This window comes from Nycticebus coucang, chromosome 14 (genome assembly GCF_027406575.1).
Source record: "Nycticebus coucang isolate mNycCou1 chromosome 14, mNycCou1.pri, whole genome shotgun sequence".
In the NCBI taxonomy this organism is placed as follows: Eukaryota; Metazoa; Chordata; class Mammalia; order Primates; family Lorisidae; genus Nycticebus; species Nycticebus coucang.
Window position 1 is genome coordinate 15,991,921 of NC_069793.1, and position 23,892 is coordinate 16,015,812.

At 34.5% G+C, this 23,892-nt stretch overlaps 3 protein-coding genes across 3 annotated transcripts; all 3 read right to left on the reverse strand.

Annotated features, from left to right (window-relative positions):
• Positions 1-300: 300 nt before the first annotated feature.
• On the reverse strand, positions 301-1,248 carry LOC128565683 (olfactory receptor 8J3-like). The gene has a single exon (XM_053562322.1). It carries the CDS (start codon positions 1,246-1,248, stop codon positions 301-303), a length of 948 nt encoding a protein of 315 aa, XP_053418297.1.
• An 11,258-nt stretch (positions 1,249-12,506) lies between these two features.
• Positions 12,507-13,581, reverse strand: LOC128565754 (olfactory receptor 8K1). Its single transcript, XM_053562464.1, has one exon. It carries the CDS (start codon positions 13,482-13,484, stop codon positions 12,534-12,536), a length of 951 nt encoding a protein of 316 aa, XP_053418439.1. The 5' UTR covers positions 13,485-13,581; the 3' UTR covers positions 12,507-12,533.
• Positions 13,582-22,513: 8,932 nt separating this feature from the next.
• Positions 22,514-23,464, reverse strand: LOC128566032 (olfactory receptor 5J2-like). Its single transcript, XM_053562938.1, has one exon. It carries the CDS (start codon positions 23,450-23,452, stop codon positions 22,514-22,516), a length of 939 nt encoding a protein of 312 aa, XP_053418913.1. The 5' UTR covers positions 23,453-23,464.
• Between the last annotated feature and the right edge of the window lie 428 nt (positions 23,465-23,892).

The following is a 23,892-nucleotide window of genomic DNA, read 5'->3' on the forward strand; positions in this document are numbered from 1 at the left end:
TCAAATTTATTTAACTTTTCAAAAAAATTTTTTTTGACTTTTGGAAATCTTTTTTCAAATTTACCTAATTGCTTCTGAGCAAAATTGGTAATAATTTTTTTCTCTATACTAACCTTATAATTCAAAGAGGTTCAGTTTGCTTTTCAATTCAAAAATTTAAAAATAGAAAAATCTTCAAATCCTGGATTTGTAATTATCAGGAATTCTTGTAAACCTGTAAGTCAGCCAACTAATCTTTTCTGGGTGTTATAGAATGGCAGGACATCCTAACTAATTTTTGTTTACCTAAACATCCCAAAATTACATTGATTTACAAGGAGAAAATAGATTTGCAATGAATTTCTTTAAGGCATCCTTCACGTCCTTATTCCTTAGGCTGTAGATCATGGGGTTCAGCATGGGGATCACCAGGGTGTAGAACACAGAAGCCATTTTATCAGTATCTAAGGAGTGGTTAGTTTTAGGCTGTAAATACATGAACAGCAGTGTCCCATAGAAGACGGTGACAGCCATCACATGTGAACCACAGGTGGAAAAGGCTTTTTTTCTTCCTTCTGATGAACGCATTCTTAGAATGGACAAAACGATGTTGAAGTAAGATACTACAACTGCAATCATGGAAAAAAACAAATTCGTAGCTGTAGATATAAAGACTACTGTTTCTGGAAAGGAAGTATCTGTGCAGGATAAGGCTAACAGAGGCACGTTATCACAGTAAAAATGATTGATCACATTAGAGGAGCAATAGGACACAGAGAATACACAAGATGAAACCACAATTGCGGTAGAAAAGCCATAGAGGTAGGCGAGGGACACCAGCATGAGGCAGATCCTGGGAGACACCACCACTGTGTACAGCAGGGGATTACAGATGGCCACATAGCGGTCATAGGCCATCACAGCCAGCATGATCACTTCAGAGACGATGAAAGTCAAGAACCCTCCCAGCTGGGTGGCACATTCATAGTAGGAGGTAGTTTTTTTCTTTATTAAAAAATTGACCAGCATTTTAGGGGCTATGACAGTAGAGTTGCCAAGATTGATAATTGCCAAATGTCGCAGGAAAAAATACATGGGGGTTTGAAGCCGAGAGTCAACACTGGTGAGGGTGATGATGCCCAGGTTCCCTGTCACGGTCAGGGTGTAGATGACCAGGAAGACCAGGAAGAGGGGAATCTGGAGCTCGGGGCGGTCAGAGACACCAGTGAGAATAAACTCAGTGACCCGCGTGAGATTCCCAGAAGCCATGGAGGAGTTTGGGAATTCATCTGTGTGGGCAAGAAAAGAAGTGTTTACAGACTTTAAAGAATTATTTTCTTGACTGCCATTAGATAGCAAGAGCATCTGCTGAGAGGAATTTCCTTCAATTGCATATTAAGCTTGCTTAGTTTTAAAACTCAATGCATTAATGTACAAGGCTATGATTTAATTAAAAAAATAGAACTCAAGCTTCTATGTCTAATCAATAAAATTTATAATCATTTAGGAGAGAGAAACAGCAAATTTGGAAAATTAAGTGTGGTGAATCACATAGAAGATCCAGCATCATGCAACATTTTCAGTAGTTTTTCACAATCTTACTGAATTTTACATATGCTGTTAGCCTGCAAACATGTGAAGCCATGATTTATGTTTTATGTTTTTTGCATTAAGCGTGAAAAGAGCATGTGGGATTTTGTACCTGGAAGTCATTTAGTGGTTCCTTATGATTTCTTAGTCTGAGAAGATTAATCTGAGAATTAATTCTTAATTCTTGGGTTCTCTTAAGAATAGATGATTCTAGACACTATCCTGACCCTTTTTCTTCATTTTATTCTTATCTGATGTACAGTAGATGTAAATTAAACCTATATGGTCTAACATCCATTTCTGGATATTTCCTCATTTTTATTTCATCACTTCAGATAAAAATACATGAAGATGTGCCTTCAGGTTTATTTCTTTCAAGTTACTGGTTCTCTTTTTGGCTTTCAGTAAATAACATCATTGAATATTTTTATCATTTCTGTAATTCCTTGATGTTATGCTTTATAGATTCTATTTCGTATACCGTCCTTCTCACTGGTCTTTTTCTTCTTGTCCTACAAGTTCGTACAATTGCTCATAGATTTTCTATTGTATTTTATTTCAATTATTTTATTTATAAAACTTTATAATATAATTTTTATAACTTGAAAAATCTATCTCCTCTTGATTTTAATCTTTTTTATAGTTATTTTATCATGTTTGATTTGTTTCATTGTTGTAATAAAAATAAATATATTTTATAGTGTTTCTGTGATAATTGCAATGCACACATTTTCATAAAATTACATGCTATTTTAATATGGCTGAATACTTTCTTGGATTTTTTTTGTTGTTAGGGAATAATCATCTTTCTGTATATAAGCCAATTAAGAGTCCCTTTCTATGAATAACTGCTAATTGGTGGTGGGCATCTGGCCCAAAGAAATCCTGTTCATAGTCCCTTATCTGAAAATGCAGAGATAAGTGCTGAGGAGTCAAGACCATAACCTCATAAATATCTCAGTGAAAAATATCTAAAGCTGCTGACATTTTCTCTCATTCTACGGGATGAAATAGGAAGAAAAATACAAAATTATTCTGCCAGAAAAAAATGAAAAATTAAATAAATAAGACAAAAATAATTGCTAAAATTGTTATCTGATATCAGTTTCTTTGTGATATCAAGCATAATTCTCTTTCTGAGTTTCTTTAAATCATCTTCTTTTTTATTTATTTACCACATAATTGATGAACTTCTATGTTAAGCAGTGTTCAGGCTTAAACTGAACTCAGTGTTCAGGGATAAATTACTTATCCCTCACATCATGGACTGGCTCCTCCGATGACAGGGAAGGGACAAAAATCTGGCCAAGAAACATGTAAACATGATAATTACATATTAAAATACGTATAATAAATTTAAACAAGAACACAGATTAGGAGAACTGGGGAGGATAATTTCACAAAGAATGTTAAGGGAAGCCCTCTCTAAGAAGTTGGTACTTCAATTCAATCTAAGGAACTAGCTACTTAGTGAATGACAGGAAGAGCATTCTGGGATTCTAGACAAGGATTCTATGCTGCAAATACTACTCTGCCATAGAAAATACTCCATGGCTCTTCCTTACCTTGCCTCCTGAGGGACTGCAGTGTTTAGTAGTCTGTCTGCAACCTTCAGTCTCTCCATGTCTCCCTTAACAGACATATCAACTGTCAGCCAACGTTAACCTTTCCAAATTGTATCATCTACCCTGATTCTGTTGAAACCTAGTGTATGACCTGCTTTATGCTTTATTGAAAATGCAGTATTTACATCTTAAAAGCAATCATTTTAACAGCAACATCAGATGCGTTCCCTAATACTCTCTTTGAAAGCTTCAGAGTGCATTATTTGCTAATTTCTATGAATAATTTCCCATCCTACCCACCTTTCTCTTCTACTTCCTTAGGTCAAGTCTTCATTAACTCTGTCATTGACTATTTTATCCTTCCTGGTCATTAAGTGATGATTCTCTGAGATTTATTGGCAGAAATGCCAGTTATCAGGCTTTTGGGTTGTTAAGATGTATAATCTGAGCAATATTGCAGAATAACTGAAAAACACTTTGGCCTCGTCTTTCATACATTTCACAATCAGGTCCATATTAATATTCTAATCACGCTATCCTAGCAGGTGCACAGTGAAAGTATGTTTTTAACTCTGATCCTCTGTATTCTTAAGCTTAGTGATTCTTCTGAAATTACTACCTTTTTTTTGTGAAAGATAACATCTCTGAAAGAAGTCTGCCCACTGTTTGTAGCAACAGCCCCATGCAATCACAAAACAGAAATGAACATGGTGTCAAGTGGAGCCCTAAACTTGAGTTTTGTAGTAATTTAGAACATCATTCCTCATCATTCTCTAGCCATGGTCAATCTTTTTAATAATACTAATGTTTAACTTGAATGGTAGACAGATAAATTATTTTTAAGACAGAACCACTGTTCTGCAACCAGTGGGTAACAATATTAGACTATAACAAGAATACTTCAGAAATGGTTTCCATGTACTTTGCGTTCTTTTTTACTATAAAATTTATGGTAGAAGAAAAAGAAAGAGCACTTATTTTAAACATTCTCATTTAGGGCAATTGAATTAATGGCAATCCAGCAAATAAATATTTGCTTCTTGGGTTTTATTTTTTCTTTGATTACAGAGCAGAGGTTATGACCTATTAAACCAAGAATCTAAGGTTCCAAGTTTCGCAGTCTTACTCCTGTTTATGCAAACACCTTTCTTCAAATAGAAGCCTTCTTTTTGATATGTCCTAGAAATCCTTCTTTGAGGTATTTTCTTTACTAAAATGTTGGCAGACTTATTTACCATAGTTTAACTAAACATGTCCCACTATTATACTAATTACATAATGCTTACACACGCACACACACACACACACACACACGGTGTCCATAAAGTTCATGTGCAATTTAAAAAGGTTGTAAATTTCAAACTGCAAATGAACTTTGTGGACACCTTGTATGCACACACACACATATATATTATATGCTTATGTACATATACATACAGACCTGCATACACATGTATGTATAAATGTAGAGATATATCTTTGCCTGAAGGATATCAGATTTAATAAATATTTTTTTCAGAGAAAGTTACAATGTATATTCATATTCTCAAAATGGGGTATCATCTAGATTTTGGGTAGTTGTGTATCCTATTATCTTTTTTTTTTTTTTTTTTTAGAGACAGAGTCTCACTTTATCTCCCACGGTAGAGTGCCATTGGGTGACAGCTCACAGCAACCTCCAGCTCTTGGGTTTAGGCAAATCTCTTGCCTCAGCCTCCCGAGTAGCTGGGACTACAGGCGCCCACCACAATTCCCGACTATTTTTTTGTTGCAGTTTGGCCAGGGCCGGGTCAAACCCTCCATCCTCAGTATATGGGGCCAGTGCCCTAGTCACTCAGCCACAGTTGCTGCCCTATGCATGATCTTTTACAAAATATTTCAGAAAATATTTTGTAAAATATTGCAAAACGAAACCGTGCTATAAAATATTTCACTGAGTTTTTTTTTTTTTACTTTTAAAAACCAGTGTATAAAAATAAATATTTTTAACCCACCTCTAGTGGAGAATCTGCTCGGGTTCTCAGTGAGAGGGTCTACATGGATGCAGCAGTAAGAGAGGATGAGGCTCTATAAACCTTTGAGACCCTGTGTCTGAGCATTAGTAATCTAAGATACAATACACACGTTGCCTTTTACATCCCGGTGAAGATGCCACCTGGGATTGGTTCCTTAACAAGGTCTCCCTCTAGGAATTCAGTGAAAACCCCCTGTGAGTCTTCTTTGTGGGGGTTTGAGTTCATTATTATTGACGTTGGGTTCAATTCAATGACATCTGATTAATGTGTCTTTGTCAGAGTAACTTCTTTCTCTTCAGAGATTCATTATAACAAAAATGGAGTATGTGCGATCTAGGAACTAATGGTCTAGCACTCAAATTAGTTCTAATTTTATCTAGTTACTAGCTTTATTGGCTTCCCCACTGACCTACTTCAAAGTGTAAAATTGGCTATGTAATTATTTAAAGAAATTGGGTGATGTGGATGTTCAAAGAAGGATGTGTTTTCCAAGAAATGATCCTCATGTATTAAAATTATTATTTTATGTTTTTCTTTATGTTTATATTTCAGGTGAGAAATAATAGAAGACAACCACTGGTGAAGACCCAGAGTATTTCGTGTTATTTTGAATTTCTAGTTTTTCTGAGGCACAAATGTATTATTTTAAATCTTGAACATGTTAGGTATATACCTTTTTAAGCATGTGATGACTAATAGAATTATGTAGAAAGTAATATATACCTTGGGGAAATTCTTTCCCTTGGAGACCTTTTTGCATATTACAAGGTCTTCTTCTGTAGGCCTTAAATTAAAGCTGAAAGCCAAGGTAAAAGGCAAGTTGATATTTAAATAAAACATAAATTCATGCACATGGGGACAATACTGTACACCGTGGGCGAACACAAGACCATGGCAATATTCACATTAAATATGGTGTTTACCTGTTGAGGACTGTCCTAACAAAATATTGCAGGCTTCATGGCTTAAACAACAGAAATTTATTGTCTTACCATTCTAGAGCATAGAAATCCCAGAACGAGAAGTCAGCAGGTTTGGTAGTGAGGCCCCTCCCTTCGGCTGTCAGCAGGTTTGGTAGTGAGGCCCCTCCCCTCGACTGTCAGCAGGTTTGGTAGTGAGGCCCCTCCCCTTGCCATGCAGGTAGCTGCCTTTTCACTGTGCCTTCATCTCCTTGGCCCATAGTCTGGGCCCGTGCATGTGACTGGCCCATCTCCCTCTCTCTGTCCTTTTCTCCCCTCCTTATAAGGACATTAGTTTTATTGAATTAGAGCCCAAGTAATGACCCCAATTTAGTCTGATTGCCTCTTTAAAGGTTCCATTTTCAAATGCATTCTGAGGTACTGGGGGTTAGGGCTTCAAGATATGAATTTTGAATGAACGCAATTTAGCTCATAACACAAGAAACTGAAAAACAAATAAGAAAGTGGCTTTGCCAGCTCACTAGTGGCAATGTGCCAGGAACTGAGAAGCATGATCATTCTAAATCTCTCACTAGAGACCCATAAAGAGTTGAAAAGATGGATCCCTTTACTGGGCAGAAAACCAGATTCTGGAAATTTGTTCAGCAGAAGTAATACAAGTTATTAAAATACACAAATAAAATCTGCATTACTCTGTGCAGTGAAATACTGAAAGCTAAATGCACAATTTGGAAATGTATTAAGTAAGTTATACACATACATTTGGTATATGACATATTCTTTTAAAATTTTGTTTGTAGGAATTATATAGAAATATGAGAGAAATTTCTAAGAGACAAAAAGTATTATTAAAAGGGTCATATTTTACTACATGTTCACACATTTATGTACAATCTAAAAAATTAAAATTCATAGAAGCAGAGATTAGAATGGTGGTTGCAGTTGCCAGGGAATGTAAGGTGGAGACAACGTGAAGATTTTGATCAAAGAGCACAGTGTTGAAGTCATACAAGATGGATAAGTGTGGGGGTCTAATATTCAGCTTGGTGATTATAGTTAATAATACTGTATGGTGCATTTGAAATGGGCTAACAGAATAGGTTTTAAATGCTTTCACCATATAGACGCAAAAAAAGTGTACTATGTGTGTTTGATGGTGGTAATCATTTCACAATGTACACATTTAAGAAAACTTTATGTTATGCACCTTAACATAGTTTTTATTAGTCAGTTATAATGCAGTAAACTGAAATAATTGAACTGGACATGTTACATTAATTTCTGTTGAAAGAGCACTAATTTAATACAGTAAAATGTCATGCATACAAGGATGACATATGCAAAATGCTATTTCTTTTTCTAGTTAAGAGAGTATTTTTACAACCCCCAAATATTCCTCAATGTCACCTTGGAGTAAATTTCTCAATTCCATTATGTGATTTTCTACCACTATATTTTACTTTATCTGTTCCATAAATTCATAAAAAAGGAATAATACTGAATTTGTGTCTGATTAATGCTCCTGAAACTCATCCTTGCTGCCGCATGTATCAGTGGTAGTTCATGAAAATTTATTGCTGAGTGGCATTCTATTTTAAGAATATATCACAATTTATCTTTTTGTCAGTGTACAGTAGAAACATTTCCATTTGTCGTATTTTTGAATAAAGCTATTTGTATAAATGTGCACCTATTACTCGGGACATGTATTTATTCCTCCTGGGTAAACATTCAGAAGGTGACTTCCTGTTGGTTGTGCATCTAACTTTATTTAAAACTTGCAAATTGTTTGCCACGTTAACCAATTGTTTTTCACCATGGTACACACCAATTGGCATTGTATGATCATGTTAGGAGATGAAAAACATAGTTGACTCTTCTTATCGACTTGATACTTGGCACTTGGTGATGCAATATTTTTAATTTTACCAAACTAGAGAGTAGGAAGTACTATGTTACTGTTACTATAATTTTAACTGATAATTAAAGATGTTGGACCTCTTCATCATCTGCTTATTGACCATTAATATTTATTCTGTGAAGAATTTTTTCACATCTTTCTTTTTAGTTTTCCTACGTTGCCTTTATTCACTTGTAGGGTATATTTACAGATATCTGGGATCGCATTGTATTATTCGGCTTCTTAATGAATACTCAATTGAAAATAAATAGGTGCATATATTTTGGATTCTTTATTTGGTTCCACCAATCTATTTATCTATCCTTATAACACACTGCATTATCTCGAGTGCTGTAGTTTTATGGTCATTCTTGAATTCTGTGTTATGTTGCCCAACTTTGTTCTTTTGCAAGATCTTTTTGGCTATTCTGAACTGTAAAGTATAGAAATAGACCTACTGCAAGACTGGGGGACCTTAACTGTGTATTGTGAAGCTAGATTTAGAGCTGTCCTCTCTGAGAAGTCACTTTTGATAGATGAAATTAAAAATAACATTAAAATTTGATGATTTAGTTAAAGTCAGGCCTTATTAAAAATTGTTTCTTGCTCTCAACCCTGTGGCATTAAATTTAAAATGAACTACTTGGATGCTGAGAATAAAATGGTAATTTTGTTAACTCTTTCCACTCTTAAAACCATAATAGCTCCTATTTCATGCAAAACATTTGATGTCTGTGAGAAAATCCCTTCAAGAAAGAATATGCATTTTGTGCCTGAATAAGGAAATCATGGGATACGAATTGAAGAAATTGTTTACAGAACTTATGTATGAAATCCAAGTTTTAGAAATCGTCAGTCTTTAGAAATAATTAGATTGGCTATATGAAATCCAATGATTAGAGCCTTGCACTTTTTGTCATTTAAATATCAATACAAATATATTTCAATTTTCCGGGTAAAAGTTTTGGGTGCATGAGGCCATTACTTAGACACAGTGAAAATAAACCAAGGAAAGCTAAATGTTCCCACTCTGGGAAGAAGTTGGAGAATGTATGTTTACACACTAGAAAGATTTTCACGTAGTCTGGCACCATTATTTCTCAACTGCTCATCTTTATAATTATGATGATAATAAGTATTTCATGACTGTTAAAGAAAATGGAGGTATCCAGTGGTATCTATTTGTAAACTATAGTATAGTTTACAAATACTATAAACTTGTGGTAGAAAAGAAGGGAATGTTTAAGAACCATTTACCTTTAAGCTATAATATCAAATAGCTGATATTACATACTTTTAATTACATTTTGTAATTTTACCCTTATAGAGTGAGACTGATATGCAAGTAAATGTTATATCCTACCATGGAGAATAAAAAAATAAACACTCCTTGGGAAACTACCACAATTCATAGCATTATCCCTTAGTGTTTTATTTAATATTTCAAATTATTATATATACATGCAAAACATGTTCCCAACAGTACATTATTAGAATGGGGAAGAAGACTTATACATTTAATTTAATATATAACAGCAACAATATAGCACTTTATGAACATGTCTGTTTATTATGAAATTATTACAGTGTTCCTTTGTAGTAACCAAAAAAATTTTTTTCCATCAACCAAATGTCCATTAATCAAGGAGTAAACAAATATAAACTGATAGTTCTAATCTCTGGAGTTGTCTGCTGATATTAAAAATAAAGAATAGTTTTGGAATTTTGTTATGTGGGCTACTCTTACTGGAGTTAGATCGTATCTCAAAGCGGTTTTGATTTTCATTTCTCTGGTGATTAAAGATGGTGAGCATTTTTTCATGTGTTTGTAAGCCATGCACCTGCCTTCTCCAGAGAAGCTTCTGTTCAAGTAGAAACAGAACTCAATAGAAATGGAGTTATTTGTATTTTTCTTATTGATTAGTTTGAGCTCTCTGTGGATTCTAATTGTCAACCTTTATCAGAAGCATAACCTGAAAATATCTTTTCCCATTCTGAAGGCTGTCTGTTTGCTTTATTTACTGTGCTCTTGGCTGTGCAGAAGCTTTTTAATTAGATCAGATTCCAGTAATATAATTTTGGTGTTGCTTCAATTGCCCAGAAGTCTTCCTCATAAAAAAGTTCTCCCAGGCCAGTTTGTTCAAGCATTTCCCCTGCACTATCTTCTAATATTTTTATAGTTTCATGTCTTAAGTTTAGACCTTTTATCCAGTGAGAATCAATCTTTGTTAATGGTGAGAGAAGAGGGTAGATTAGCCCACATGAAAAAATCCCAAAACTACGGATATTGGCATGGATGTGCAGAGAAGGGAACACTTTTACCCTGCTGGCAGGAATGAAAGCCAATACAACCTTTTTGGAGAGAAGTTTGGAGAACACTCAAGGAACTAAAAGTGGACCTACCGATTAATCCTGTAATCCCCCTACTAGATATTTACCAAGATGGTCAAAAATTATTTTACCAGAATGTTTATTGCATTCCAATTTAAAATTACCAAGTCACAGAAGCATCCCAAGTGCCTATTGACCCATGAATGGATCAACAAATTGTGATATATGTACACCAAGGAATACTATGCAGCCATAAATAAGACGGAACCTTCACATCTTTTGTGTTTACCTGGATGGAGTTGGAACATATTCTTCTTAGTAAAGTATCTTAAGAATGGGGAAAAAAAGTATCCAAAGTATTCAATACTACTATGAAATCAGTTTATAATCACCCACACATTCATAGGAATGGTAAAACATAACTATAGTCCAGAAAGAAGGAGGGAAGGGGAAAGCGAGGGGAAGGGAGGGGGAGGCAGGGAAGAGGGAGGGTATTTGGGGGTATCCAACATAATGAGCATAATGCAATGATAACATTTGTAAACTATTAAGAATAGAGTATGAATGTTTTACCACAACAAATACGTAAGCAAGGAGGCTGTCATATTAATCAGTTAGATGTAATCATTCACATTGTATATCAAATCAGCACACTGTACCCCATAAATGCATTAATGTACACAGTTATGATTTAATAAATAATGAAAGAATGAAAAAAAGAATTTAAGAATTATTGGCTAAGAAAAATGCTGCTGCTGACTTCTCAAATAAGAAAAAGTTGCAGGAGACATGATATGTAAGCAAGTATAACATGATTACTAAGCCTTTTTGGTATGGATGATATTAGAGAATATTATTAAATTCATTTAACCCATGAGTTGTAAAAAGGTATACAAATTAAAATATAAAGTCAAAGAGTTAAGTCTGTGCAGTGTAATATAAAATATTACCTTAGAAATTAAAATTTATTTATAAAAATAAATCTGCTTAGGGACAGGACATGAAGTTATCACAATAAAATGAATTTTATAGGATTGATTTAATCCTAGATTGATAGGATTCATTTAAATGAATTTGATAGTTCTTTTGTTCAATTTATGTTTGAGATAAAGTAAAATATAATATAGTTGTAGACTAAAATGAATGGATTTGGGATAAAGGCATCTTCATTCATTTTATGATTCAATTTTCTCACAGTTTTTGCTTTACATATTAATTTGTATCAAAACATACATAATTGGAAATGCATGTATATTTTTAAAATCTGAAAAGGGAGGCATATTTAAACAAGTAGGACAACACTAAGACGTGAAGAATCCATTTATTGGCTGAGTGAGACCACAGTCTGAATGAATATTTTTTTAGCACAGAGTCCATCTCACTGTGTATACAGGCTCTTGAAGGACATGAAGGGGACAGGAATGCAGGTGCAATTAAACCCCGAGTCTATCTGTTCTCTTTAAACTGTCTGGTCACTGATACAGGTAATTCAAAATCTAGATTATATTATAATAAATGCCAAATGACTCATTTATTTTGAGTTTGGCTGTTCTAAATTAGCTTATGATGGGAGGCTATAGTAAACCCAAATTTGCTATAATGTTAGGATCTATCAAAGAGAATATGGAATTATTCAATGTTTTTCTACAGGGCCCAAAAGTCTTCCAAAATGCCAACTATATCTCTGACATATGAACTATTAAGTTATGACTGACTGTAAACTTTGTTCTGAGGTAGCATGCTTTATTTCATACTTTATCCACATTTTTAAAACAGTCCTTGCATGTTATATTATAACCCCCTATTTACGTAGCTTCTTGCTATCTTCCTAGCCTACACGTTCTCCATGGTTCAATACAATTCATCTTTAATACCCAGTGACTGCAATATCTATTACTAATATTATAGCTAATTTTGTCCTATTTTAGCTATTTAAGACTTTTTTTACTGCTACAAATCTAAGTTCAACAAAAATTTTGTATGATTTGTCTTATTTGTAAATAATATAGGTTCTATTATGATTGTGAAAATCACCTGGAGCTTATAGTAACTAGCCACAGTATTTATCTATCTATTCCACTGAGGTGGAGAAGATATAAGAGGCAGTGTTTTGTTCAGAAAGGGAACAAAACTTAAGCAGGTAAAATATGTCTACTTTTTGAAGGTATAATTGGTTTGATCAAGTACTAAACGAAGGTGGTTGGACCCTACTATGCAACTGAATATTAAGATATTAAGTGGCTATTTTGAATTGAATAGTTAATGTTCTCTTTAGAGCCTCTTTTACTTCTCTGTTCCTTAAGCTGTAGATCAATGGATTCAGCATAGGGATTACCAGGGTGTAAAACACAGAGGTCATTTTATCAATATCAAAAGCATGACTCGATTTGGGTTGCAGATAAATAAACAGTAATGTCCCATAAAACACGACCACCACTGTCAGATGGGAGCTACAGGTGGAGAAGGCTTTAGACCTCCCCTCCACAGAGTTCATTCTGAGAATGGCCACAAAAATTAAAATGTAGGATATGAGAACAATCAGAAGAGAGGAGAGCAAATTACAGCCAGAGAAGATCAGAATGATCAGTTCTAGTTCACGCGTGTCAGAGCAGAGCATGGATATCAGAGGCAGACAGTCACAATAAAAATAGTGGATGACGTTAGAGCCACAGAAAGACAGTTTAAATAACTTAATTGTGAGGAGTAGTGACACAAATGTGCTGTAAAGATAGGGAGTCAGTACCAGCACCCAACGCACTTTCTCTGCCATGATGACCACATAGAGAAGGGGTTTACAGATGGCTACATAGCGGTCATAAGCCATTGCTGACAGAATAAACAGTTCAGTGATGATGAAAATCTCAAAGAATGCTAGCTGAGTGGCACACCAATTGTAGGAGATTGTATTTTCGTGCACCACAAAGTTGACCATCATTTTTGGGCCAATTACAGTAGAGTAACCAAGGTCAGTAATTGACAGGTGTCTAAGGAAGAAGTACATGGGGGTGTGTAGCTTGGAGTCCAAATGGGTCAAGATAACGATGCCCAGGTTGCCCATCACTGTGACCAAGTATATGACAGCAAAGATTCCAAAGAGTGGCGCCTGCAGCCCAGGGTTATCCGTGATCCCCATGAGAATAAATTCAGTCACTTTGGTTATTGCAGTGTGATTGCGTCTCTCCATATGGTGTATCTTGGTAATCTGTGTAAGGTATAAAATAAATACTTATTATATTTGAAGCACTGTCTTCTAAGAAAATTGACAATATGATGCAGAAGCTATAGAGAAATTATCTCTATCTCATATTTTCAGTAGGATTCCTTCTCTTACCAGGTCAAAATTCATAGCTACACTCACATTCACTGAAACCTTGCTAAAGTGTGCTTGAAAAGGGGCAAGAGATTTTGAAGTGAGTGTTTTGATGCAGCTACTATGACCTAACTCTTTTGACCTCAAGCCATTTCAAGGATGTCAAATTAAAGATAAATTTTATTTTGGATTTTTAAAATTTTAACTAATTTGTAAAACAAATATCTATACGTAAACCATAAACATTACCCTATTGCCAAGTATCATGTTTGTTTAAAGAAGCAAGACAATAACAGATTTTCCAAACTATTGATGGAGTAAGGTGTAAGACAGTAATTAAAGAAATCCCCATTAAATATATGTTTAATATATCTCATTATAAACTCAACTTGTTCATCCCAAAGAAAATTTTATGTTATAATATGTCATATGTAGAACTGGCTGATAATATCATAGTCTGCGTTTACTACAGACCCACTTTTTTCCTGTTGAGTAGCTATTTTTAATGATCTCCCCCAATCATTCATCTCTCTTTTGCATGAAAAGGACCTGGCCGTTTTGATTATTCATGAACATTTAATGGAGAATTATGAAAAAAGACCCCACAGAAAGAAAAATGTAAATTAATATCACGAACCAGAAGGAACTCTGTGCCAGCTGATTTTCTAAGCACTTTATATTCTAACTAACCCATATGATCTTCACAATAACACTAAGCAATATGTAATAATTTCATCCTCATTTAAAAGGCAAGAGAACTGAGGCATGAAGTGGTGAATAACTTAACAAAGGTATCTTAGATTGTAAGTGGTGGAGTTAGAATTCAAATGAAGTCATTCTACCTTCAGAAAATATTCTCGTGAACACAATCGCATGTCATCTCTCTATTAAGGGCACTCTGCACAGGTAGGAAATAAAGAAGGTGACAGGAGGCCACTAAGTTAATAAACATATGTATCTTTGTTAAAATAGTTGACTGAAGCATGAAGTTAATTTGAAAACCAAGATAGTATAAATAATGAGCATTACCAATATTGAAGACAGTATAACTATGCAACAGGGTTCGTCCTACACATTAAAAACGGGGGACAGGGGTGGCACCTGTGGCTCAGTCGCTAAGGTGCTGGCCCCATATACCGAGGGTGGCGGGTTCAAACCCGGCCCCGGCCAAACTGCAACAAAAAAAATAGCCGGGTGTTGTGGTGGGCACCTGTAGTCTCAGCTACTCGGGAGGCTGAGGCAAGAGAATCGCTTAAGCCCAAGAGTTGGAGGTTGCTGTGAGCTATGTGATGCCATGGCACTCTACCCAGGGCCATAAAGTGAAACTCTGTCTCTACAAAAAAAAACAAACAAACAAAAAACAAAAAACAAAAAAACTGGGGACAGAAAGGTATATTCCAGGGGAAGAAATAGTTTTGCAGAGTACAGGGATCATCGATATCTTTGGTAAATACCTCCTTGTGTTATGTCCTTAGAAATTTTCAAAGCCATATTTCTACTTACCTCAATGGAGAATTTGCTTTGGCTTCCTACTGTTCTAGTTCTCACTGGTTGTTACAGGTAAATGTAAGTTTTTTCTGCCCCCTTGAGACTTACTGTGTGCAAATTTTAATCTGACTCAAGGATACACAAATTGCACAGATTGCCTGAGGGAGAGACCCTTAGATATTTGTTAATTAATCTCAGAATGTTTCATTAAAAAAGTCAAAAGTATTTCATGCCTTTCTAATTGAATAAATTATGCAATATCACTAAATACTAATATGCTATTGTCAGTATCACAGTTAAAATATGATGAAAACATTTGGTAGCCTCCCTCCCCTGACACACTCAGCTCACAAGTAGATAGAAGAATGACATCCTCAAAAAATGCTATACCACTTTTGATAAGGCATCCTTTGATCAAGGATATTTTTGTTGGCTCTGTAATTATAGGCTTACATAAATGATGTAAAATGAAATGTATTTTCTTCCACAAAATAAGTAGTAAGTCATTTCTTCAAGAACTATTTAACTATTTTTATGTAGTGGCCATCACAGCCGTCATGTGTGGCATTATCCTTGGTGTTGTGAATGTCATCAAAGTGTCTTCCTTTCAATATTTCCTTTATCTTCAAGTAAAGAACAAAGGCATTGTGAGACTGATCAGGTGAGTAGGGAGAGTGTTCCAATACAGTTATTTGTTTACTGGCTAAAAACTCCCTCACGGACAGTACCCTGTGAACTCTTTGCTTTTGTTCATTGGTGAGCTCTTTTTTGGCACACACCTTTCTCATGCCAATATTTTCTGTTAAGATTTTCCTGTTTCTCTACTGAAGTTTAGCTGGTCTGCTACGCACAGCTGGCAGTTTGATGCAAAGTTCAATGACTTTTGCAATGTTTTCTTCAGTTCTGCTGGTTCCACCCTGAACTCTCTTCATCAGTGACACTTTCTCTTCTTTCATTCAAACATTTAATCCATTTTGCACGGCTGTTTTCTTCATGGCATTATTTCCATAAACTTGGACTAACATGTCCCTGATTTTGCTTCCACTCTTGTTAAGTTTAACAAGAAATTTAATGTTTGTTTGTTGCTCTAATTAAAGCTGTGACATTCTAGTGACAGCACACAAAACTATGCAACAACAATGATAAATGCACTCAGCAAGACACAACCACATGTGGACAGGAACACACCTGTGACACACAGATACACCGAGCTTCTGAAACCTTACTGAGATGTTTGTACAGTGGTGCTAACATAACTTAATTGTGTCTTATTAATATTAGTTTTGCGTACTGAAAAATGTCCCAGGGGACAATATACAAAAGCTACAGAGTATGATGATGTCTCCATCCAGATAAGCTTTTCTGATAAACCTGCATGGAAATTACAACCTAACAGTGGTCAGGGAATTTATTCTGGGAGGAATCACGGATTGCGGTGAGCTGAAGACTTCCCTTTGGGGGGCTCTTCCTCATCACTTGTATCATTTTAGTGGAAGGAGACTAAGATGTGATCATCCTCGCCAAAGTGGACCCCAGTCTCCAACCCCCCATGTACTTTTTTCTCTGAAACCTGAATCTCACCTATCTTGGTTATTCAAGAACTATGTGACTCACAGTATTGGCAAGTTTTATCTTGATTTAGAATACAATCTCCTGTGATTTCGGGGCTACACAGGAGCTTTCTTTCTTATGTTCTTCATTAGCAAACTTTTTATTCTGTTAGCAGCATCCTGGTATGTTGAGTTATCGTGGCAATCCTCTAACTCCACAGCATATTTGCTGCTTTTTAATCACTTTAAAAATGTTTACTTAATCGTTCTGTGGGTGCAACATCTTTAGTCATTTCCGTGACACTATCCTCTTTCTATCTTTACTCTGCTCACATTTGCCTGACTTTGAACTGGTAATTTGGATTTGGTTCCATTCCTTCTGATGGTTCTTGTGTATTGTCTTATCATCCTCATAGATAAACCCTGCCGAGGGCAGGGACAAGCCCCCTGAAAATTCAGTCCTACAGTGGTCATAGTATTTTAAGGGTCTTTGATATTTACATACGTACAGCTCAAGCCTAGATATTTTTAGAAACTTATGAAGTGGCTTCCATGGTTTATACTTTCCCTATCTTGATGTTGATTTCTTTGACCAGTAACTTCAAGAACAAAATGTAAAATATTCCCTGAAAAGATGTGAAAAATGTATACAAACTATTTTCTTAATGCCCACATACATTATTTTGCCTATAAATTAGGTTATGGATATCAACATTTTCTCTGTGTACATCTGTGATGAGTAGCAAGCACAAACGCATTTAACACATACACCTACTCCTATTTTTTTTGCACCATTCAGCTACTTCTAACAGCTTAAGATATATTAATTTAAACTAGATTCATCTACAAAAAGAAAAAAAAAACAGTAAAAATATTTGCCTTCCTAAAGAGGTTGTGTGATTGATTACAAAATAAGTCAATTTTATAGGACTTCTGTTCTAGAAAATGTGTCAGATGGATATAAACCTAAAAAAGTATCCAGTGGGAGTGAGTACTTTAAGTGGGAGTAAGGACATGGTAGGAGCAGTGTAAACTGGCAAGGGGTCATGTATTTTCTTACATTTTAGAATAAAATTTCCAGTGTCCATGTATATATCCCCACGTGTGGTGTTTCCCTCTATATGGCATTTTTTCCTTGTGTTTCAGCCTTAGCTTTTTTTTAAAAGATATATTTTGTACTTGTAACAGGTTGTTACAAAGACATTACAAAAAGACACTAGCTGGTGTGTGAAGATTTGAAATATTCCGTCCTATGAATTTGCTCCCCAAACCTTGGGGTCCCACTGTGTTTTCATCAAAGTTTTTCTTTCTAGATATAGCCCATCAGTTGAAGATAATTTCAGTTCAATAAACTGTAGGTTCTTTTTTTTTTTATTGTTGGGGATTCATTGAGGGTACAAAGAACCAGGTTACATTGATTGTTATGTTCTGTAAAGTACCTCTTATAATTGTGTTCCGCCCCCAAAAGATGTGTCACACACCATCACCCCCCCAAAACTATAGGTTCCCACTGGCACCTTATTTAGTTTTAAGCAGCCCAGTTGGTTGATACATCAATTAAAATAATTTTTTGCAGCCATTCACAGAAACTTGCAGGTTTATACTTTCCCCCAGTGGTTGTTCCTGACTTATTACTGGATGCTTGGTTAGGTAGATTGCTATGTTTTCTCATTTCTTTTTTTTTTTGCTCTGGATAATTTATTTATTTATTTATTATTTTTTTTCTTTTTTCTTTTTTTTTTAATTGTTGGGGATTCATTGAGGGTACAATAAGCTAGGTTACACTGATTGCAATTGTTAGGTAAAGTCCCTCTTGCAATCATGTCTTGCCCCCCTAAAGTGTGGCACACACCAAGGCTTAAAACAACAAAAAAAATTACTTTTGCTTAAATGTAATGATCCAGTTCTTTTGTATCTTTTGGTAAGAGTATTGACCTATAATAAACTAGTTGTTTTTCCTCTCTTTCACTTTCTCATTTTTGATCTATATTGATTATGCATTATATTTTCATTGACTTTCTTTTAATTTATGAAATTTTATGAGGTGAAAATACAGTTTTGTTACAGAATGGGGGCTAATATACAAAATATGCAAGTAACTCAGGCAACTCAACAACAACAAAAATACAAATAATTCCTTTAAAAGTGGGCAGCCCCACTACTGGGTATCTACCCAAAGGGAAAAAAAAATTCATTGTGTCAAAAAGCTACCTTTACTGATATGTTTACCAAGCTAAGTGTCCATCAATGTACGATTAGATAAAGCAAATGTGGTATACATGTACAATGATTTTTATTTTTTTCCTAGTTTGATGAAATCAATTGAAAGATGTACATGTGATGTTATTGGCCGTATTCAGGTCCTTTCTGCCTGTCTACTGGAAATCAATCACTTTGTAACATAGGTTTTACAAAAGAGAAAAGCTTTTATCACAAGGCTACCAGGCAAGAAGGTGCACAGGTACCTCTCAAATCCACCTCCTGGGAGACATGGTTTAGGGATATTTATGCCTTAGGGAAACACGGTGGGCTAAAGCATGAGGAAAATTGTTTGACAGTGGGGAAAAATGAACAGATTCCTTAAGTGACACAAAATAAAAATTTCTACCTTGTAATGGAAAAACAGAAGGATTATTTATCTATTAAAGAATAAATTTCCCCATAGAAAAACTTACAAAGCAAAATCCTGATGTTGATAGTATTACTCAAAAATTTCTCCAACATTAATGAAATAAATACAGTGGAACACTATAATCAATCATAAAATAACAAATGCATTTATTTCTCCTGATATTTGAAAAAACACAAGGCATTTCTCCTCTCTTACACTATAATGGATGTGTCACATGCATAATTCAAGAAAAGACAGATCTGGGACAAACAAGTACAAAGCTTTCTATTTGCACAAGTCGTGATTATTTATATAGAAAAAGAATCTGCAAAAGTTACTAGAACTGAGTAGAGAAGTGTCAGGTATTCAAGATTAATATACAGAATTCCATTTTTCTGCAATAAGGAATAAACATTGGGCGTTTAAATAAAAACAATTAGTTATCATAACACCAAAAATGTGAAATATTTAGATATGATTCAAATAAAATATGTGCTAGATCTTCATGTTGAAAATTGCAAGTCAGTGTTGAAATAAATCTGGATAAACCTATAAACTGATTCTAAAATGTAAATGTAAAAGCAAAGGAACTAGAATACATTAAAGAATTTTTTTAAAGAGAAAAAAATAAAGTTGGAGAATGAAAGTATATTTTCTTCTTCCTTGTAACATTTAGAGTAAGGCAAAGTGGGAGTTAATTATTCAAAACATAAGAAACAATTAAAAAAGGTGAAATAGTCATTTAAACATAAATATAATCGAAGATTTATAAAGAGATTGAGCTAATTGATATTTTTTTGTTTGAAAGTTAAATTCCATGCATATATTTTTCCCAGAGGTAACAGCATAATTGTAGTGAGGCTCTAAGCAAACAAGGATATTTGATTGTCATTATCAAATATGAAGTTATTCATTTTGTATGCCTATTGTCATTATGTATCATTAGTAATATAATTATGATGTTATCATTATTCCTGTTAGAAATGATTTTATGGCATTAGCTTCTTATGCCTTACAAATGATTGTCATATAATTTTTAAATTGATCGACATATACCATCATATACATTTTCTAAAATTCGTTTGTAAAAACCATGAATTTTGCACGTGTATTTTCTGTTATAGAAATAAGTAAAATGATTTTTCATATTTATATACTTCGTTTAGCAAACTGAGTCTGACTGACTTGCCAACTATATAAAATAGCAACCTTAAAGTTATTGGATTATTTCTTCAAGTCTCTCAAAGTCTTTGAATATCAATATTCCCTCCACTAATCTTATTAGTAAATAGAGTTCAAAAATAGAGAAAAATGTATTCCGTTGAAATTAATTTCCTGTTAATGGAACTACTACAAATGATTACCCCATATATTTTTGTTCTGTTAATGGTGAATAAAGACTCCTTTGCCAACAGTAAAGTTTGACACTGTAGAAAGAAAGGAAGCAGAGTGACTGAGACACGGAAGACAACTGATGAGGGAGTGTTAATTTACACAGCCTGACTTATAAATGGAATTTTTGTAAAGTATATATTTGCAAATTTTTAAACCATTTCTTGGAAAATTTTTGCTTTCAATTTTCAATGAATGGGAAGAGGATGCTTAAAAAGAGAGATAACGTAGGTTTTGAATTTTAAAGCCTCCATAATTACTTTTTGTCCTTGTTTGCTTATAATTAAAATTTTAAAATCTGAAGTTGAAATGTCATGAGGCTCCTATTATGCTTTCAGATGTAATTATAGGGGCAGCCACCTTATTCTTCAGAGTTTAAGGCATACAGAAGTAGATAAACCGAGTAAAATTCATGGGTTAGCAAGAGCAAGAGCAGAAAGAACGTTTCCATTTTATTTTTATGGGGGGGATGGTTACCACCATTTAAAATATTTAAAATAAAAGTCAGTAAAAGCAAGTTTCAGGTATATGTTCATGTCTAGAAATCCAAAGAATAATAATTTTTTTCCTAGTAAGTACCCCATTTTATAACTTTAAATCCAAAATTATTATATATTTATGCCTAAAATAACAGGAAGAGGTAAATGTAATGCTGTATCATTCACCAATTTATATATTAAAAACCTAGAACATATGAGAGCTAAGTGATAATCTCTTGTGATACAGGTAAGTGAATTTAAACCTTTCCCCTTTCAGGCTGCCTCTTCATATGAACCAAATGCATAGAATGAGAATATCAGTGTGATCCTGAGAATTTTTAGCATTCATTAAATTCCTTTTTTTTAATTTATTTTATTTTTATTTTTATTTTTTTATTGTTGGGGATTCATTGAGGGTACAATAAGCCAGGTTACACTGATTGCAATTGTTAGGTAAAGTCCAAATTCCTTTTTTTTTTAATGTTTATAGCAACTTTATTCTAATAGCCCAAATGCTCATCAATAGGTAAACAGATAAAATATTATGGTATATCCATGCAATGGAATACTACTTTGTAATAAAAAAGAATGAATTCTTGATATGGATAACAACCCAAATATTGACAGTAAAATGGACTAAACTTGTTAAAAGTCATATAGAACACAACATGGCAATTAAGTGGACAAGGTATTATAATAGGCAACAGGGTAGATAAATTCATAAACATAATATTGAGTACTCTAAGAAAGCAGATAAAAAATTATATATATTCCAGGTTTTTTTTTATTAATTCATATATACATAGATTATGAATTCATTTATACCTTTGTGGGATTCAATGTGTTGATTATTTGTACAAATTGGAGGGCTTACATCCTACTAATTAACATAGCTTTCACCTCATTTACTTAATCACAGTGTTAAGACATTTGTGTTCAATACTTGATAATTGCCAAGTCTTGGAAGAAGCCCAAGTGCCCATCAACCCATGAATGGATTAATAAATTATGTATACCATCGAATACTATGCAGCATTAAAAAAAGATGGAGACTTTACTTCTTTTATGTTTACATGGATGGAGCTGAAAAATATTCTTCTTAGTAAAGTATCACATGAATGGAAAAAAAATCCAATGTACCCAATAGTACTATAAAACCAATTTATAATCACTCACACTTTCATATGAGAGATGAATCACAACTATAGCCCAGGATTAAAGAGGGAAGGGGAAAGGGATAGGAAGGGGGGGGTGGTTCGATAGAGGGAGGGTTTATGGTGGCACCACACCTATGGAGCATATTGCAAGGGTACAAGTCATTCATTGAATTATTGGAGTGGGAACTGATGAATAAAATGTTGAAGGATTAATAGTGACTTGAAATTAACAGAGGGAACTTCTCATTTCTGTGGCCCTTTTCACAGCATTCTTCACATCCTTATTTCTCAGACTATAAATCAATGGGTTTAACATGGGAATCACTAGCGTATAGAATACAGAAACCATCTTCTCCTGTTCTGCAGAATACTGGGAAGTTGGCTGAATGTAACTAAAGCTTAAGGTGCCATAAAATATGGTCACAGCAGTCAGGTGAGAGGCACAGGTGGAGAAGGCTTTCTGTCTACCCACTGCGGAGCGGATCCTTAGAATAGCAAACATAATGAAGATGTAGGAAATGATCACAATCAAGAAGGTGCCCATGGCAATGACTCCAGAGAAGGTTAAAAGCAACAACTCATTCGTGGAGGTATCAGAACATGACAGCTTTAGCAGGGAGGGAATATCACAGAAGAAGTGGCTGACAATGTTCAGCCCACAGAAGGACAGTCTCCCCAAGCTTATGGTGTGTATTAGTGAGTTAATTATTCCACATGTCCATGACCCAGTGACAAGTCCCACACACTTTCTCTTAGACATAGCAACAGTGTACAGCAAGGGAGTCGCGATGGCCACATAACGATCGAATGCCATCACTGTCAGCAAGAAGCCTTCCGTGGTAACGAACACCCCAAAACACAAATGTTGTACTATGCAAGCAGAGAAAGAGATGGTTCCCTTCACAGCCAGGAGGTTCACCAGCATTTGGGGTGCAATTGCAGATGAATAGCAGGCATCTACAAGTGAAAGGCAACCTAAGAAAAAGTACATGGGGGTGTGGAGTTTGGGGGTGATATGGATTAAATAGATCATGCCCAGATTCCCTACCAAGGTAACGGCATAAATCATCAGAAATAACACAAAAAGCACAACTTTCAGTTCAGCACGATCTGTCAATCCCAAAAGAATAAACTCAGTAACAATTGTGAAATTCTCTTTAGCCATTTGTTTGTTTCTTTTCAAAAAAATCTGTTGAGAAAAAAGATAGAGGATTATAATTTATAGGGAAAATAATACATATATATAGAAAGTGTTTAAATATATAAATGCTATACATACATATTATATATGTAATGTTTATACATATAAATGTTATACATATTTATACACATTATGGTAAAATACAGAGAACTATAGATTTTGCTTGGGGGTAAATATCATCCTTTCTTTGATTCTCAGTTTTTTTCCAATTGACAAATTTGGCAAGTAGACTAGATGATCTCTATTTTTTTTTTCCAATAACATTGTTTCATATGATTATATTCCACAAAAAATAATACGTGAAAATATCTCCCCTCATGCAATGTTACCTTAATGACAAAGTAAAAGAGCATCAAGAAAACACTAATGATAATTTTAACTAGGATGAAAAGTATACATTTTGG